Raw genomic sequence first — 19856 nt, forward strand, 5'->3', positions numbered from 1 at the left:
TTTGAGATTCATCCATATTGTTGTGTATATTAATATTTCACTTCCTTTTTTGCTGAGTAATATTCCATTGCATAAATCTGTTTACTTATTCACCTGCTGTCGGACATTTGGGCTGTTTCCAGTTGCTGGCTATCACAAATAAAGCTGCTATGAGCATTCATGTACAAGTCTTTGTATGACATATGCTCTTGTTCCTCTTGGGCAAATATCTAGGAGTGGAATGGCTGGATCATATGGTAATTATATATTTAACTTTATAAGACACTGCCAAAATGTTTTCCAAATTGGTTGAACCATTTGACATTCCCACCAGAGGCGTATGAGAGTTCTAGATCCTCTACATCTTGCCAACATTTGGTATGATTAGTCATTTTCATTTTTGTCACTGTAATAGGTTTACAGTGGTATCTCATTATGGTTTTAATTTGCATTTCCCTAATGACTAATAATTCCAAGTATCTTTTTATGTGGTCATTTACCTAATATTAATACATACTTTATATGTGTTGAATGTGAAGTAGAGTCCAAGACTGTAAACTTCTTGGTATGATTTTAACAATTTATCAGACCACAGCACAAAGCACAGAGACATTATGGGATATTGCTAGGTAAAATTGTTCAACATTTCATGATAATATAAAGGATGAATAATCAAGCTGAAAATTCTACCTTTTAAAAGACATCTTACAAGAATACGGTTCTTTAAATAGAAAAAAGAAAAGTACTTCAATCAAGAAAAAATTTGAAATCTCTAGAAAATATTTATTTGGCTTCTCCCAAACTAATCTTTACTGTTATACAGTGCTAAAAGATACAAAAACACCGTGTTTATCAAATGATCAGTCTTAGGAGTAACCTCACCTTTTAGGATGCAGTTACAAAGCTCAGGGCAACAGAAACACCCCCTTCTGTCCAAAAGCCAAACTGCACTTTTCTTGGGTGAGGAGAGCCAACACTTCCTGCCATGCAAGTTGACTCATACTCACTCAATATTTTGTGTAAAACTAAGTCTATTGGGTCAATGAGCTTAGCTGCAGGTCTTCCCTTGATAATTTTCAGGTCTTTTTTCCCTTAAACCCACAAAAAAAAAAAGAGTATGGGAGGGAGGACAAAACACGGGAAGAAGATAAAGAGGTATAAACATACAGCTGTAAAATAAATAAGTCGTGGGGATGTAATATACAGCATGAAGAACATGACCAATAATATTGTAATAACTTTGTATGGGGACAGATGGTTACTAGACTCAGTAACTTAGTTCCATAATGTATGCAAATGTCAAATCACTATGTAGAGGAGGAGCTTCAAGATGGCAGAAGAGTAAGATGTGGAGATCACCTTCCTCCCCACAAATACATCAGAAATACATCTACATGTGGAACAACTCCTACAGAACACCTACTGAACGCTGGCAGAAGACCTCAGACCTCCCAAAAGGCAAGAAACTCCCTATGTACTTGGGTAGGGCAAAAGAAAAAAGAGAGACAAAAGAATAGGGACAGGACCTGCACCAGTGGGAGGGAGCTGTGAAGGAGGAAAGGTTTCCACACACTAGGAGCCCCTTCACGGGCGGAGACTGCGGGTGGCGGAGGGGGAAGCTTCGGCGCCAAGGAGGAGAGCACAGCAACAGGGGTGCGGAGGGCAAAGCGGAGAGATTCCCGCACAGAGCATCGGTGCCAACCAGCACTCACCAGCCTGAGAGGCTTGTCTGCTCACCCGTCGGGGTGGGCGGGGCTGGGAGCTGAGGCTCGGGCTTCGGAGGTCAGACCACAGGGAGAGGACTGGGGTTGGCGGCGTGAACACAGCCTAAAGGGGGCTAGTGCGCCATGGCTGGCCGGAAGGCAGTCTGGGAAATAGTCTCAAGCTGCCGCCTCAGGCTGGTGCAACGTCACCACGGCCTCTGCCGCTGCAGGCTCGCCCCGCCTCCATGCCCCTCCCCCCCACCCCCCCACCCCCCCCCACCCCCCGGCCTGAGTGAGCCAGAGCCCCTGAAGCAGCTACTCCTTTAACCCCGTCCTGTGTGAGTGAAGAACGGATGCCCTCAGGTGACCTACACGCACAGGCGGGGCCAAATCCAAAGCTGAACCCCGGGAGCTGTGCGAACAAAGAAGAGAAAAGGAAGTTTCTCCCAGCAGCCTCAGGAGCAGCGGATTAAATCTCCACAATCAACTTGATGTACCCTGCATGTGTGGAATACCTGAGTAGACAACAAATCATCCCAAATTGAGGAGGTGGACTTTGGGGGCAACGATATATATATATATTTTTTCACGTTTTCCCTTTTTGTTAGTGTGTATGTGTATGCTTCTGTGTGTGATTTTGTCTGTATAGCTTTGCTTTTACCATTTGTCCTAGGGTTCTGTCTGTCCGTTTTTGTTTTTTTAATTACTTAAAAAAACTTCTTTTCTTAATAATAATTTTTTATTTTAATAACTTTATTTTTTTTACTTTATTTTATCTTCTTCTTTCTTTCTTTCCTAGTTTCTCCCTTTTATTCTGAGCCATGTGGAGGACAGGCTCCTGGTGCTCCAGCCCGGCGTCAGGGCTGTGCCACTGAGGTGGGAGAGCCAAGTTCAGGACACGGGTCCACAAGAGACCTCCCAGCTCCACGTAATATCAAACGGTGAAAATCTCCCAGAGATCTCCATCTCAAAGCCAAGACCCAGCTCCACTCAACGACCAGCAAGCTACAGTGCTGGACACCCTATGCCAAACAACTAGCAAGACAGGAACACAACCCCATCCATTAGCACAGAGACTGCCTAAAATCATAATAAGGCTACAGACACCCCAAAACACACCACCAGATGTGGACCTGCCCACCAGAAAGACAAGATCCAGCCTCATCCACCAGAACACAGGCACTAGTCCCCTCCACAAGGAAGCCTACACAACCCACTGAACCAACCTTAGCCACTGGGGACAGACACCAAAAACAACGGAAACTACGAACCTGCAGCCTGTGAAAAGGATACCCCAAACACGGTAGGTTAAGCAAAATGAAAAGACAGAGAAACACACAGCAGATGAAGGAGCAAGGTAAAAACCCATCAGACCTAACAAATGAAGAGGAAATCGGCAGTCTACCTGAAAAACAATTCAGAATAATGATAGTAAACATGAGCCAAAATCTTGGAAATAGAATGGAGAAAATACAAGAAATGTTTAACAAGGACCCAGAAGAGCTAAAGAGGAAACAAACAATGATGAACAACACAATAAATAAAATTAAAAATTCTCTCGAAGGGATCAATAGCAGAATAACTGAGGCAGAAGAACAGATAAGTGACCTGGAAGATAAAATAGTGGAAATAACTACTGCAGAGCAGAATAAAGAAAAAAGAATGAAAAGAATTGAGGACATTCTCAGAGACCTCTGGGACACCATTAAACGCACCAACATTCAAATTATAGGGGTCCTAGAAGAAGAAGAGATAAAGAAAGGGACTGAGATAATGTTTGAAGAGATTATAGTTGAAAACTTCCCTACTATGTGAAAGGAAATAGTTAATCAAGCCCAGGAAGCACAGAGAGTCCGACACAGGATAAATCCAAGGAGAAACATGCCAAGACACATATTAATCAAACTATCAGAAATTAAATACAAAGAACAAATATTAAAAGCAGCAAGGGAAAAACAACAAGTAACCCACAGGGGAATCCCCATAAAGTTAACAGCTGATCTTTCAGCAGAAACTCTGCAATCCAGAAGGGAGTGGCAGGACATATTTAAAGTGATGAAAGAGAAAAACCTACAACCAAGATTACTCTACACAGCAAGGATCTCATTCAGATTTGACAGAGAAATTAAAAGCTCTACAGACAAGCAAAAGCTAAGAGAATTCAGCACCACCAAACCAGCTTTACAACAAATGCTAAAGGAACTTCTCCAGGCAGGAAACACAAGAGAAGGAAAAGACCTACAATAATAAACCCAAAACAATTAAGAAAATGGTAATATGAACATGCATATCGATAATTACCTTAAATGTAAATGGATTAAATGCTCCAACCAAAAGACGTACACTGGCTGGATACAAAAACAAGACCCATATATATGCTGTCTACAAGAGACCCAATTCAGACCTAGGGACACATACAGACTGAAAGTGAGGGGATGGAAAAAGATATTCCATGCAAATGGAAATCAAAAGAAAGCTGGAGTAGCAATACTCATATCAGACAAAACAGATGTTAAAATAAAGAGTATTACAAGAGACAAAGAAGGACAATACATAATGGTCAAGGGATCAATCCAAGAAGAAGATGTAACAATTGTAAATATTTATGCACCCAACATAGGAGCACCTCAATACATAAGGCAAATATAACAGCCATAAAAGGGAAAATCGACAGTAATACAATTATAGTAGGGGACTTTAACACCCCACATTCACCAATGCACAGATCATCCAAAATGAAAATAAATAAGGAAACACAAGCTTTGAATGATACACTAAACAAGATGGACTTAATTGATATTTATAGGACATTCCATCCAAAAACAACAGTACACATTCTTCTCAAGTGCCCATGGAACATTTTCCAGGATAGATCACATCTTGGGTCACAAATCAAGCTTTGGTAAATTTAAGAAAATTGAAATCGTATCAAGTATCTTTTCCAACCAGAACGCTATGAGACTACATATCAATTACAGGAAAAAATCTGTAAGAAATACAAACACATGGAGGCTAAACAACACACTACTTAAGAACCAAGAGATCACTGGAAAAATCAAAGAGGAAATCAAAACATACCTAGAAACAAATGACAATGAGAACACAACGACCCAAAATCTATGGGATGCAGCAAAAGCAGTTCTAAGAGGGAAGTTTATAGCTATACAAGCCTACCTTAAGAAACAAGAAACATCTCAAATAAACAACCTAAACTTACACCTAAAGCAATTAGAGAAAGAAGAACAAAAAAACCCCAAAGTTAGCAAAAGGAAAGAAATCATAAAGATCAGATCAGAAATAAATGAAAAAGAAATGAAGGAAAAGATAGCAAAGATCAATAAGACTAAAAGTTGGTTCTTTGAGAAGATAAACAAAATTGATAAACCATTAGCCAGACTTATCAAGAAAAAAAGGGAGAAGACTCAAATCAATAGAATTAGAAGTGAAAAAGGAGAAGTAAAAACTGACACTGCAGAAATACAAAGGATCATGAGAGATTACTACAAGCAACTCTATGCCAATAAAATGGACAACCTGGAAGAAATGGACAAATTCTTAGAAATGCACAACCTTCCGAGACTGAAGCAGGAAGAAATAGAAAGTATGAACAGACCAATCACAAGCACTGAATTTGAACTGTGATTAAAAATCTTCTAACAAACAAAAGCCCAGGACCAGATGGCTTCACAGGTGAATTCTATCAAACATTTACAGAAAAGCTAACACCTATCCTTCTCAAACTCTTCCAAATATAGCAGAGGTAGGAACACTCCCAAACTCATTCTACAAGGCCACCATCATTCTGATACCAAAACCAGACAAAGATGTCACAAAGAAAGAAAAATACAGGCCAATATCACTGATGAACACAGATGCAAAAATCCTCAAAAAAATACTAGCAAACAGGGCTTCCCTGGTGGCGCAGTGGTTGAGAGTCCATCTGCCAATGCAGGGGACACAGGTTCATGCCCTGGTCCATGAAGATCCTACATGCCGCGGAGCGGCTGGGCCCGTGAGCCATGGCCACTTAGCCTGTGTGGCCGGAGCCCGTGCTCCACAATGGGAAAGGCCACAACAGTGAGAGGCCCGTGTAACGCAAAAAAAAAAAAAAAAAAACAACAAATGATACTAGCAAACACAATCTAACAGCACATTAAAAGGATCATACACCATGATCAAGTGGGGTGTATCCCAGGAATGCAAGGATTCTTCAATATACACAAATCAATCAACGTGATACACCATATTAACAAACTGAAGGAGAAAAACCATATGATCATCTCAATAGAAGTAGAGAAAACTTCTGACAAAATTCAACACCCATTTATGATAAAAACCATCCAGAAAGTAGGAAGAGAGGGAACTTTCCTCAACACAATAAAGACCATACATGACAAACCCACAGCCAACATCATCCTCAATGGTGAAAAACTGAAACCATTTCCACTAAGATCAGGAACAAGACAAGGTTGCCCACTCTCACGGCTCTTATTCAACATAGTTTTGGAAGTTTTAGCCACAGCAATCAGAGAAGAAAAGGAAATAAAAGGAATCCAAATTGGAAAAGAAGAAGTAAAGCTGTCACTGTTTGCAGATGACATGACACTATACATAGAGAATCCTAAAGATGCTACCAGAAAACTACTAGAGCTAATCAATGAATTCGGTAAAGTAGCAGGATACAAAATTAATGCACAGAAATCTCTGGCATTCCTGTACACTAATCATGAAAAATATGAAAGTGAAATCAAGAAAACACTCCCATTTACCATTGCAACAAAAAGAATAAAATATCTAGGAATAAACCTACCTAAGGAGACAAAAGGCCTGTATGCAGAAAATTATAAGACACTGATGAAAGAAAGTAAAGATGATACAAATAGATGGAGAGATATACCATGTTCTTGGATTGGAAGAATCAATATTGTGAAAATGACTATACTACCCAAAGCAATCTACAGATTCAACGCAATCCCTATCAAACTACCACTGGTATTTTCACAGAACTAGAACAAAAAATTTCACAATTTGTATGGAAACACAAAAGACCCCAAATAGCCAAAGGAATCTTGAGAAAGAAAAATGGAGCTGGAGGAATCAGGCTCCCTGACTTCAGACTATACTACAAAGCTACAGTAATCAAGACAGTATGGTACTGGCACAAAATCAGAAATATAGATCAACTGAACAGGATAGAAAGCCCAGAGATAAACCCACGCACATATGGTCACCTTATTTTTGATAAAGGGGGCAAGAATATACAGTGGAGAAAAGATAGCCTCTTCAATAAGCGGTGCTGGGAAAACTGGACAGCTACATGTGAAAGAATGAAATTAGAACACTCCGTAACACCATACACAAAAATAAACTCAATATGGATTAAAGACCTAAATGTAAGGCCAGACACCATCAAACTCTTAGAGGAAAACATAGGCAGAACACTCTATGACATAAATCACAGCAAGATCGTTTTTGACCCACCTCCTAGAGAAATGGAAATAATAACAAAAATAAATAAATGGGACCTAATGAAACTTAAAAGCTTTTGCACAGCAAAGGAAACCATAAACAAGATGAAAAAACAACCCTCAGAATGGGAGAAAATATTTGCAAATGAAGCAACTGACATAGGATTAACCTCCAAAACATACAAGCAACTCATGCAGCTCAATATCAAAAAAAAAACCAACCCAATCCAAAAATGGGCAGAAGACCTAAATAGACATTTCTCCAAAGAAGATATACAGATTGCCAACAAACACATGAAAGAACACTCAACATCATTAATCATTAGAGAAATGCAAATCAAAACTACAATGAGATATCACCTCACACTGGTCAGAATGGCCACCATCAAAAAATCTACAAACAATAAATGCTGGAGAGGGTGTGGAGAAAAGGGAACCCTCTTGCACTGTTGGTGGGAATGTAAATTGATACAGCCACTATGGAGAACAGTATGGAATTTCCTCAAAAAACTCAAAATAGGACTACCATATGACCTAGCAATCCCACTACTGGGCATATACCCTGAGAAAACCATAATTTAAAAAGCATCATGTACCAAAATGTTCATTGCAGCTCTACTTACAATAGCCAGGAGATGGAAACAACCTAGGTGTCCATCATCGGATGAATGGGTAAAGAAGATGTGGCACATATACACAATGGAATATTACTCAGCCATAAAAAGAAACAAAATTGAGTTATCTGTAGGGAGGTGGATGGACCTAGAGACTGTTATACAGAGTGAAGTAAGTCAGAAAGAGAAAAACAAATACCGTATGCTAACACATATATATGGAATATAAAAAAAAATGAAAATGGTCAGAAGAACCTAGGAGCAAGATGGGAATAAAGATGCAGACCTACTAGAGAATGGACTTGAGGATATCGGGAGAGGGAAGGGTAAGCTGGGACAAAGTGAGAGAGTGGCACGGACATATATACACTACCAAACGTAAAATAGACAGCTAGTGGGAAGCAGCCACATAGCACAGGGACATCAGCTCGGTGCTTTGTGACCACCTAGAGGGGTGGGATAGGGAGGGTCGGAGGGAGGGAGATGCAAGAGGGAAGACATATGGGGACATATGTATAACTGATTTACTTTGTTATAAAGCAGAAAGTGACATACCATTGTAAAGCAATTATACTCTAATAAAGATGTTAAAAAAATCACTATGTAGTGCACTGAAACTAACATAATATTGTATGTCAACTATATTTCAATAAAAACAAAAGGAAGGAAAGAAGGAAAGAGAGAAAGAATATGCAGAGAGAATACACCATTGAGGATCAAAAGGACAAAGTCCATTTAGTCACGGCATTAATGACAGATAATGGGAGAATTTTAAGAGCAAGGTGGAAGAAGAAAAGTTTGTCAGGGCCATCTATTCAGACAATTTTAAACACAAACTCAAGATATCTGAAAGATGAACAAAAAATCAGGGTACAGCCTCTGACCACGAAGGCCTTTTGCTGCTCCTGCCTCAGAACAGACATGGTCTGTTAATCTCTTCCTAGGAGTCTATGGGACAGGACTCTACAACCGAGAAACCCTTTCAAGGAGATCATAACAAAATTCCAGACCACTAAATTCTGACAAGCCTTAGGTAACTTTCTCAAAGGAGGCTGCAGCTTCCCAATCCAAAGGTGGTTGCTGTCACTTATCCTTACCCAGCTCACTTGCCCTTTCATCACTAAGCTGCTGTCCTCTGTCCAGACTCCCTCTGCTCCCCTCCATCACAATAACTTTTATTGTGCCTCCAATACCTTGTTCCATAACAGACAAACCATTTTATATTCTCATTCTTTCCATTTTCCTTGCATCTTCAAACCTTTCCTGACCCTCCCTTAAGGACAGTAACTGTCCTCAAATTCTGCTGCCTGGAAGCTGCTCATTAGCTGAATGTGCTTCAGAGTCAGGAAGTGGATGTTCTCCTTATCCCACAATCTCTCTTCCAGACCATTAGTCTTCTACTCACATCGACCAGTTCCCCCAGTATATATTCTAGGTGATTGTAGACTTCTCTAAGTTTTGCCATCGTCCAGGGATAAATACCACTAATACACAAAATACAATTACCATTATAGTTGTATTTATCACCCCCTTTATCTCCTGAACTTTACCTATATGCCCTTTTAATTTTTTTTTCAAAATGAAAATTTCTTCTTTTATAGCAGAAGACTTACTCCATATAATTTAAAACCAATAAAGAAAAAGTAAGAAGTCCTCCATAATGTCTCTTTCACTAAATGACCACTATTCACAAGCTTAATTTATCATTAAAAATATTCAATGCCTACATTACTATTTGTGTGTTTACACAGGTGATATTACACATACTGTTTAATAAATATAATATTAAAGTATATTGTACATAGTTTTCCATGTTGACATCCTACATTTTTCAATGGCTGCATAGTAATCCATTCTATGGATAAATCAAATATTATGTAATTACAAATAAAAACACAAGTTTTCAATTTTTTACACTTATAAACAAAACCATGGTGAAGATTCTTATGTGTTCATCTTCGTCAAAAATATCTTCATTTCCATAGAGCCCTAGCAATATAACTACTGGATATAAATGTACTCAGTGTTTAACTGGCTCCTCGTCTGCATTACCTACACATCCAATCACTAAATCCTGTCAATTCTATCCTCTAGGTAACCTCTCAAATATCTCAAAAATGTCTCCTCTTCTCCACCTGCACAACCACTATTCAAGTTCAAGCCACTATCTCTTCTGGTCTAGATTATTTCAACAGTCAACTATCTCCTTGCTCAGTTTTCTCCACCTGTATTCCACTTTCCCTACTACAAAAATCTTTCTAAAATGCAAATCTGCCTAAGTCTCTTCATTGGCCCTCACTGGTTGTGGGATAAATTTCAAGCTTCTAAACATGGTTTCTAAGGCCCTTAATCATCTATATCTTGCTTATATCCACCGTTTCATCTTCTGCCTCTTGCCTCCTTCTATGCTAAAGCCATAGGTACCTGTCTTCAGTTACTTGTGTCACTTTTCTTGCTCTCATCTCTTGGCCTCTGCAATATTCTGGTCACTGCCTTTACCTAGCATCTATTCACTCTTTAAATCTCAAATTATAAGAAATCTTTTTTGATTCCTTACACCTGAGTTAGGGTACTTAACTGTGCATTCCCATATTCCTTTCATTCTTTTAATTTCAACAAAATAAACTTAATACTTTTCACCAAAAATTGTATGTATACTGCGATACCATTTTTAAGTGTATTTCTATAAATCCTGCCAGCTATCCTTCTAAATAAGGATAAAATAACTATCTCCTGCTTAGTGTCCGTAATCGACTCCTAAAGATCAAGTATATTGTGTGAAAGTGCTGAGAGCCTATTTCTTACTCTAATGAATCATGTCAAATCTAAACCTCCAATAACTTTCTTAAAATATGACTGAACTATAGAATGACAAAATGCTTGTAACAGTGCTTCCAGATGACCAAATACAGATCAAACAGTCCTGTGACTTAAATAATTATAAACATCTTAAGGGTGTATCCTAAAATGTCACATAAGGCATTAAGCAGCAAAAAGATACTACCTGATACAACATCAACTATGTCACAAAAATAAAACATTTTGGGTGCAATGCAGTTGAAATCAATGTGGCACAAACAGCTAAGATTAGGACCTGCTATTTTGATCTATGTTTGTGTTAAGCTACAGCGTCTGGGGAAAAAGGGTGTGGCGGAGGTGGGGGTGGTGGTGATGAAAAGATCCAGCAGCTCAAAGAATAAATCTCTAGCAGCCAGATGTCCTAGTTCTCTCCCTTGCCTTCTTAATAGGCAATCTGGCAATATAGGTTTCTTGTCCCTTCACAAATTCCCTTCACCACCCGTGTATTAAGTAAATTAGATTTATCTTCATGGCTCGCTTAAGTGTAGGTACACTTTGATTTCAGACTTGCTCTGTCCAAACAAAACCAACCATTCCATTTGATGATGCCAGAAATTCACAGAGGCGCCACATTTTTCTCCCATAAACAGCATTATGAGTTATCATAGTTTACAAATCACTTTTTCTGTACATTATCTTCATACAACCTAGTAAGTAGTACTATTCATTCTGTGTGTATGTGTATATGTATATACTATACACATACATACATATATACACACACACATATCTATCTCTTGCAAACTTCAAAAGCTGGATGACTTATAGAAAGCCATAGAACTGGCTTAAAATACAAATAATAATGATAACAAGTTTTTTTGTGTGTATGTGTATATATATATATATATATATGATTAATCAATCAACAAATACAGATAAGATCAGAATTCTTTTTTGGATAAGGAGAGAGATTAAAAATAGGCAAATTTTGACTACTTGAAGAGAGAAAAGGGTTCACTACTGAGGAAGAAAGGGCACCAACATGAGGAAACTAGTAGTACTGAATACAAACTTAAGAACTGGACACTACTCTCTAAGTTCAATTTTTTTTTTTTTTTTTGCTGTACGCGGGCCTCTCACTGTTGTGGCCTCTCCTGTTGCGGAGCACAGGCTCCGGAAGCGCAGGCTCAGAGGCCATGGTTCACGGGCCCAGCCGCTCCGCAGCATGTGGGATCTTCCCGGACCGGGGCACGAACCCGTGTCCCCTACATCGGCAGGCGGACTCTCAACCACTGCGCCACCAAGGAAGCCCTAAGTTCAATTTTGATAATCTTCAACTGAGCAAATAGAAGAATTGCAGAAAATATTCATAATAAATGGCAGTTCTGCTCCAAGAATAATAAATTCTTAAAATACTACAGACTTCATTATAAAGATAATTTTTATATAAGGGATTTATTAATTAAAATACGATTATAAAAATTTAAGCTATTTATACGTAGCTTGCTTGAGGTACATGGAACCTATTTTGGTTACTGCCATTCCAACATATTTAAGAGTGCCAATATTTACTAAAACATAAATTGAAGGTGACACTTGGCCCTAAAAGCGATTTGCATGAGTATTTTTCAAAAGAATGCATTTACTTGCTATTTTAAAAAAAATCTCAAATAGGATTCAATTTCAAATGTGATTTGTACAAAACATATCAGACACATATTACAAAAGCACCAGTGTTCTTATGCAGATGTGAGAATTTGAAAGTAATATACTCTTCTCCGTTTACAAATCAACTTTCTCTGTAGTTTTGTTCTCTATGTGTAATCCAACAAGAGCAACCAATTTTGTTAGCCTGTTTGATACTTAGCTAAAGCACAATTTGATAAAACTTTTACCTAAATGATTTTATAGAAATCAAAATTATGTATCTATTAAGTATAAGATAAGGAAAAACCTAAGATGAATGAAGATTTCAAAAGAGCATGGAGAAAGCTATCTTTCAGAATATCTCTTCTCAGAGATATATAATAAATACATAATTCATTATACTTAAAATATTTAATTGGTTAGACTAGAATAGTGGTTAGATTTTGCAACAAAAAATACTTTTATGTTCTTGCCTATTTACTAAGTGTTTGGGGGGACAGGCCAAGGCTACAATAAATCACTGCTTTATCAATCTAAATTTTAGTATTCCGTTATAATTCACATAGTAAAGTCTTTGAGAAAAGGTCAAATACTCACCAATGTTTTGGTGTAACCTGGCTCAGACTGATAACTTCATCGAGGATTTCATTTTTAGCTTTTTCAAACAGTTCGTTCTAGGCAATATAGATATACGTAAATAAGATTTTCATAAGATAGTCAATTTGCCCTGCCATGATTTTCAGAGATAACTAAAAGGAAGCCCTCTGACAAGCTACTGGCTGGGCTTAGGTTTGAAGCATGCCTGACCAACAAGTAACGCTCTTCTCTTCTAGTCTCTTTCTTTAGGAATGCCAATATCCAGATAAGGACAAAGAAACTGACACACGTCTACTTATTCAACTCTGAATGCAGTTTTTCACAGAACATTTGTTCTGATAAGTTTTTTACGTAACAAACGTTATGTGAAAGTTATCAACGCACATTAATTTAGTGTATTACTAACAGTAATCTGATGCTGTGTTTTACAACTGATGGCATTTTAAAATCAAGGAAAACCAATACTTAAGACCTATTAACTTAGAGTATAAACAGTGAAAAGGTTAAAAAGCTGATGTATAATTTTTAAGTTTACATTACATAAATATGTTAATTTATAAGACCTTGAAAGACTGTTCTTCACCTTTTCAGAAAAAAATTTTGAACACCTGTTTGGATATCCTATGATCCCTAATTACTTTTTTTATTATGTAATAAATAATTTAAATTATTTGTAAAAGTGACAACTGTTCCTGGAAATGTATTCTTGCAACTCTAAATTAGTAATCATGGTTAAAACCAAAACAATTTAGCTTACCAGATTTTGCTCGTCAACATAAATTTTGTTAGAGCACAATACTAAATTAGATATATACAAAATACATGAGGTACATAAATATTACCCGGTCAAGTTCTCGCAGGCGAGGATAGTTATTCTTCCACTCAGTTTCAAGGTTAAAACGTGTTGCTGAGGAAGAAGGAAAAATGCTCAAGTTTGAGGATTCTCTTCAGTTCCAGATGCAGTGGTTAAAGGCTGTCTCTCACATATCTGCTATATTAACTGAATTTCTGAGTGTGCACAGATAGTTCCTGAGTACTCTGGGCTCTCAATATCTCAGAATAGCATTACTGCAACAGTTTTCCAAACTAATCCCTTTGACTTTAGTTTCTCCATTTTCAATCCACAAAGCACACAGCTGACACAATTTAGTACAGCTGCTAAGAGCAGGGAACTCTGAAGTCATACCACCAACTCAATCCTGATTTTGAACCCCATTCAAATCCTGGGTCTATTATCTATTACTGTTTGATGCTGGGTGTGTTACTTAGGTAAATTATTCTCTGCCTCAGTTTGCTCTTCTGTAAGATGAGAATAATACTTACAAGGTTGCTGAGGGACTAATGGGATAAATAGGTAGGCTCTCCTAATGAGAAAATGGAACGACGATATACTCTCACCAAATGAAACTACGGAAGCAAGCAAAGCCATGGAACAGGAAAGCGTGGGATTCAGCAACCAGTACATTGTAGCTGAAAGTACACTGGCTGCTGTTTCCCAACACATTTCCTCTCTTTCCTCTAAAAAAGGCAGAATCTGAGTTCTCTATAGTTATACTAGGTTCTTTCTCCCAAACACTACTGCAAACTTTCTCTTTAAATTTTGTAATGTGCTCCTAGCAATGTTTCCCCTGAAAGGAAAAATCCTGCTCTCATACAACTGAAGATTTGTATTTTTCCTTTTCCTACATACTATCTTATAGTAAATGAATGAAAAGCAACTGTTAAAGCAAAGGAAGTAAAGAATCTGATGGATGCCCAAGACTGCCAGCTAATAAAATATCTAAATTTGAGAGTTTATTTTAAAAACCCAACTTACCTTTGAAACTGTCAGCCTGTTGTTCAACTGACTCTCGTACCATTTTCCAAAAGCAGTCCGATACAGCAAGGCTTAGATTTCTTGTAGTCACTTGGTGTGCCTTTAGCATGCTTGTCCTACAAAACAGTAACCAGAGCTAAAGTATATTAAAGTGGCAGAATGGACAATACTATCACCAAGTTTGAGAATGTGCTTGTTATAACATAATGAGAATAGCCACTTAATCATTTTATACTAGGGCGGTCCAATGAACTTTCTGTGATGAGGTAAGTAATCTATACCCGTGCTGTCCAATATGGTAACTACTAGTCACATGGGGTTATTGACCCCTTGAAATGTGTGGCTAGTGTGACTGAGGAACTCAAATTTTCCTTCTATTTAATGTTAACTAACTTAAATTTAGAGACTTCCCTGGTGGCACAGTGGTTAAGAGTCTGCCTGCCAGCGTAGGGGACATGGGTTCGAGCCCTGGTCTGGGAGGATCCCACATGCCACAGAGCAACTAAGCCCATGTGCCACAACTACTGAGCCTGTGCTCTAGAGCCCGAGAGCCACAACTACTGAAGTCCACACCACCTAGAGCCCATGCTCCTCAACAAGATGCAATGAGAAGCCTGCGCACCGCAACAAAGAGTAGCCCCTGCTTGCTGGAACTAGAGAAAACACGCGCGTAGCAACAAAGACCCAACACGGCCAAAAATAAATAAATAAATTTATTTTAAAATAAATAAATAAATAAATAAATTTAAACAAGCACACAAGGCTAGTGACCACTGTATTGGATAGCATAGTTCTACCCACTTGCCAGCTCCCAACCCAACAGACAATTCTCAAGACTACGTGTGAAAAGACTACCTTGACTTACTACACTAATATAGAGGCAAACACACTCTTCCAGTTCAAGAGACTCTCTACATGTTATAATGTTTTAAAATTCAGTTGCCCTTTAGCTTTTCCTCTTTGCTTTACTGTCAGTATCTTATTTTCTGTTAATTTCTGTCAATATCTATTTAAGGACACCCCTTTCACACTCCCACCCCTCACTCCAACTTTTCCCAATACTGTAAGAGAAATGTGTACATGCATTTAAACATGTAAGTGTTGATTTTAAAAAATCACCTTATAAGTAAAACAACTTAAGTGATGTCAGTGTGGTCTCCAATGCCCATATGCCAAGGGGCAGTTTATTACAACAGCATGTACTGTACTGTGTGATAAACTGCTCCCAATTCTGTCAGAGTAGCTTGAGGACTTGCTTATTAAATACAGATCGCTATTTGGGAATTCAATTCTGGAAATTCAATGTTAAACTGATAGCTATAAAACAAACTTTTAAATGAAAACAGCTGAAGCTACTCCCTCACTATAAATTCTTTAAATATTTAAACAAGATACCTACTTTAGGAGTTTTGAATTCTGAAAAAATTCTTCTTCATAGTCTCTTATAGCTTCAATGCTTTCAGAGCTGTTTCCTAGGGAGAGATGATGGTAAAGTTCTCACTAAGAAAATTCATTTTTATTATTTGAAAACAACAAAAAACTATAATAATCTGTCTTTGCATACCTTTTCCTGTTACAACAGCAAAATAACCTAGAGCTTTCATTGGGAAGAGTTTTCCTTCAATTATCTGCTGAATCTATTTTCAAAAGTGGGAAAAACAAACAGATGTAAGTTTACATAATTTTTAAAGCATAACATGCTATTTAGAAAGCAAATTTAATAATGCTATATATGTATATGTTTAGGTAAATATATGTCTGTACAAAAGTACTGAAATGTATTTCAATTGCTATATATGTCTGTACAAAAGTACTGAAATGCATTTCAATTGCTCTTTGAGGAAAAAATTAAATACATTTAATTTTGTTATATTAAAAATGTATTGTTAAAACGTAAGTACCAAAATTAGAACTTGGAATGACATATAGAGCTTTGGAGTCAGGCCTTAGTTTGAATTTCTGCTCTGGCACTTACTAGGTGTGTGGCCTTAAGTAAGCTACTTAACTTTTTCAAAATGGTAGTTGAAAAGATTATATGATACTTAACACAGTGCCAGGCATGCAGAAGCACACAATAATGGTAGCTGCTATTATTATTTCCCCAATATCTAAATTCTAACAAAGTTGGACGGTCTTTTTTTTTCGTTTTTTAACTTTATTAAAAAAAATTTGGATCCATTGGTTCTCAACTCTTTTAGAGTCAAAACTCCTTTTCTAAATGAAATAAAAACTACAGACTCTCTCTCTAGAAAAATGCACATTTGCACAGAGATCTGTCATTCACACATAACATAAAAGAGTTCTTACTCCCAGAAGCTCATTAAGATTAATACTGAGATAAGAATCCCTCCTCTAAGACAAGTTACATTTCTAAGCTAATGCTGAATCTTTGGTATTAAAAAAGACTGATATAAGCTTCAACTGTATTCAAAGGAAATGCAAACTCATTATCCTAAAGAAGAGGAGAAAGAAATGAAAGGAATGATGGGAAATGGGAAGGAAGCACAGAAATTTGCTTCTACCTCACTTCTCCCCTCCTCCCTATCAGGACCAATACTGCCAAGGGCAGGCCTTACCCTTAAAAATAAGGCAAAGCTAAGGTCACCGAGGCTGTACAGAAAAGAGTTAACACAGCAGGCCTGAGAATGCTGTCCTCAGAAAGGCCTGCTTGTCCTTGGCTGGCATCTGGGAACTTAACTGGTAAACAATTCCCTACACTGATATAAAACTTTCCCTAAATAACAGTGGCTCATTGTGCAATCCATGTGGTTTATGCTGAACATCTGCTTTCCTTTGGGCGTCTGGAATCTTGGTACTTGAGGGTGGCTACATGAACAGCCCCCAATAAAAACCTTAGGTGCTGTGTCTCTAATGAGTAACTTGTTGCTGGCAGGATTAAGCATTTCCTGTATGACTCTACTAGGAAAGAACTCTTGGAAACTTGAGCTTGGTTTCCTTCAGATATCACCTTTTGCACCTTCTCATTTTGTAATTTTGCTTTGCATCCTATCACTGTAATAAAATCTTAGGTGGAAGTATTACTATGTACTGAGTCCTGTGAATCCTTCTACGGAATCAGGGAGCCTAGGGGTGGTCTGTCTTGGGAACCCCATCACAGAGGCATAGTCCTACAGAGTTTTGGATGGGAAAAAGAGAAATTCTAAGCAGTAGCCAGAGGGATGGGTACTTATATCTGAAGTTGTTCCATGGGGGATGAAGATATAATAAAAACAGATGATAGCCACCATTTACATAACACTTTTGTGCCAAGCACTATTTCAACCACTTTACAATGGATATTTAACTCAATAAATTTTCATAACCTATGAGACAGTACCATTAATATCTTCATTTCCAACAGATGAGAAAGCCTAAAGCACTGAAAAAGTAAAACAACTTACCTAAGGTTACACAACTAGCAAACAGTAGAGCAGATGTGAAACCAAGCAATCTGGCTACAGATTGTGCATTTTTACCCACTTTTACCTTATGCCTTCATAATTAAGTAGAGAGCATGTCCTAATAAACCTTGCACACAATCATACCTTAAAATAAAATTCTTGCCTTGTTAAGGGAGGAGGAGAGAAGGGACACTGAATACCATGAATAGAAGTCACAGAATCTCAGAAATGAAAATGACCTAGAGATCAACTAGACTAATAGGTTGGATGGTGCACTGACTGGATGCAGAAAAGTAACAAGATTTGCCCAAGGACATGCAGCTGGTTGGTGGTAGAGCATGGATAAGAATGCTGAGCCCCGACACCCCATCCAATGCCTTCTCTATTATGAAAATCTGCCACACAGTCTTTCATCAGTTAAGAAACATAATGGTCATCTGAAAAAAATACATAAATAATAAAATCTTTTTTTAAAAACAGGACAAAATAAAATAAGTAAGGCCCAAAAGGAATTTAAACTGTCACTAGTTTTACATTAATTTATGAACATCAACTAAAAAAAAAGTTTAAACTATAACAAAAAATACTACAAATGATGTTAATGACTCTATGTCAACATACAAAATTTAAATTAAATTAGAGTAAGCAACATTAGCAGTTTTAAGTATTTGAAGCAAACTGATTACAATTGTGGAATTTCACTTATACCTCGATATTGCACTTAAGTAACTTACTATAACTATACAATACTTTGTTTTTAATGAGAACCAAGAAAAATCACATTACTACTTGTATTTCACAAGGAAATTTTTTATTCCCCCAACCAGTCCCTGTCATAACTGGAGCTTGTATAAAGAACTTGCCCTCACCCTGCTTGGACTAGCCACATTTTTCTCTGCCAGATCTACTTTGGTCAAAACAAATATTGTCCTTCTTCCATGAGGATCCATTTGACTGACCAGGTCGGTAACAATGCTGCGTTCAGCATCCACAGATCCATCTGAAAAAAAATTGAAAAATGACACTGTAGGGCTTCCCTGGTGGTGCAGTGGTTAATAATCCACCTGCCAGTGCAGGGGACATGGGTTCAAGCCCCGGACCTGGAAGATCCCACATGCCAAGGAGCAACTAAGCCCATGCGCCACAAATACTGAGCCTGCGCTCTAGAGCCCGCAAGCCACAACTACTGGGCCCATGTGCCACAGCTACTGAAGCCCACAGGCCTAGAGCCCATTCTCTGCAATGAGAAGCCCGCGCACCGCAGCGAAGAGTAGCCCCCACTCGCCACTAGAGAAAGCCCACGCTCAGCAACAAAGACCCAATGGAGCCATAAATAAATAAATAAATAAATAAATAAGACACTGTAATGGTTACAAAGTAGGTTTTAAAAACTTCAACAAGCTACATCCTTGTGTCTACATTATAGTAAGAAAAATTTTCTTAATATTTTATCTTAGTTATGAAAAGACATTCTAGCCAATAAAAATGTCTATGATGCCTACACAGTGAAATTTATCAAAATATCACCAACTTCAATTCTATTTACTAATAAAATGAACAAGTAAGAGAAGAGGACAAAACATATTTATTTTGTATGTTTATGTAACATGCATATGTAGAACAAAGCTTTGATTGCTAAGTAAGGAAGAATATTAGTGCAATTAAAATCTTTCAATAAGACTTACCTTGAATACATAGTATGATAGCATTAGGATTCTGCATATAAGCTTTGCTGATACTGAAAATAGTTTCTTTTGTGTCAGGAGCCATGCCTGATGTCACAGTCTTGAAGAAAAAGGTTTTAAATGTCATTATAAATGTCTTTCACAATA

At 37.7% G+C, this 19856-nt stretch overlaps 1 protein-coding gene across 1 annotated transcript in view; it reads right to left on the reverse strand.

Annotated features, from left to right (window-relative positions):
* OPA1 (OPA1 mitochondrial dynamin like GTPase) overlaps positions 1-19856 on the reverse strand; it is a gene marked incomplete at its 5' end in the record, with an annotated part of 91731 nt that overhangs the window by 40798 nt on the left and 31077 nt on the right. The window contains 7 exons of the mRNA XM_079704828.1: positions 12808-12884; positions 13650-13714; positions 14624-14739; positions 16023-16095; positions 16188-16260; positions 18894-19024; positions 19710-19809. Of these exons, the coding sequence (XP_079560954.1) occupies positions 12808-12884; positions 13650-13714; positions 14624-14739; positions 16023-16095; positions 16188-16260; positions 18894-19024; positions 19710-19809 (635 nt within the window). The remainder of the gene's footprint in view (positions 1-12807; positions 12885-13649; positions 13715-14623; positions 14740-16022; positions 16096-16187; positions 16261-18893; positions 19025-19709; positions 19810-19856) is intronic.

Source organism: Hyperoodon ampullatus (assembly GCF_949752795.1).
Source record: "Hyperoodon ampullatus genome assembly, chromosome: 5".
Lineage (NCBI taxonomy): Eukaryota > Metazoa > Chordata > Mammalia > Artiodactyla > Ziphiidae > Hyperoodon > Hyperoodon ampullatus.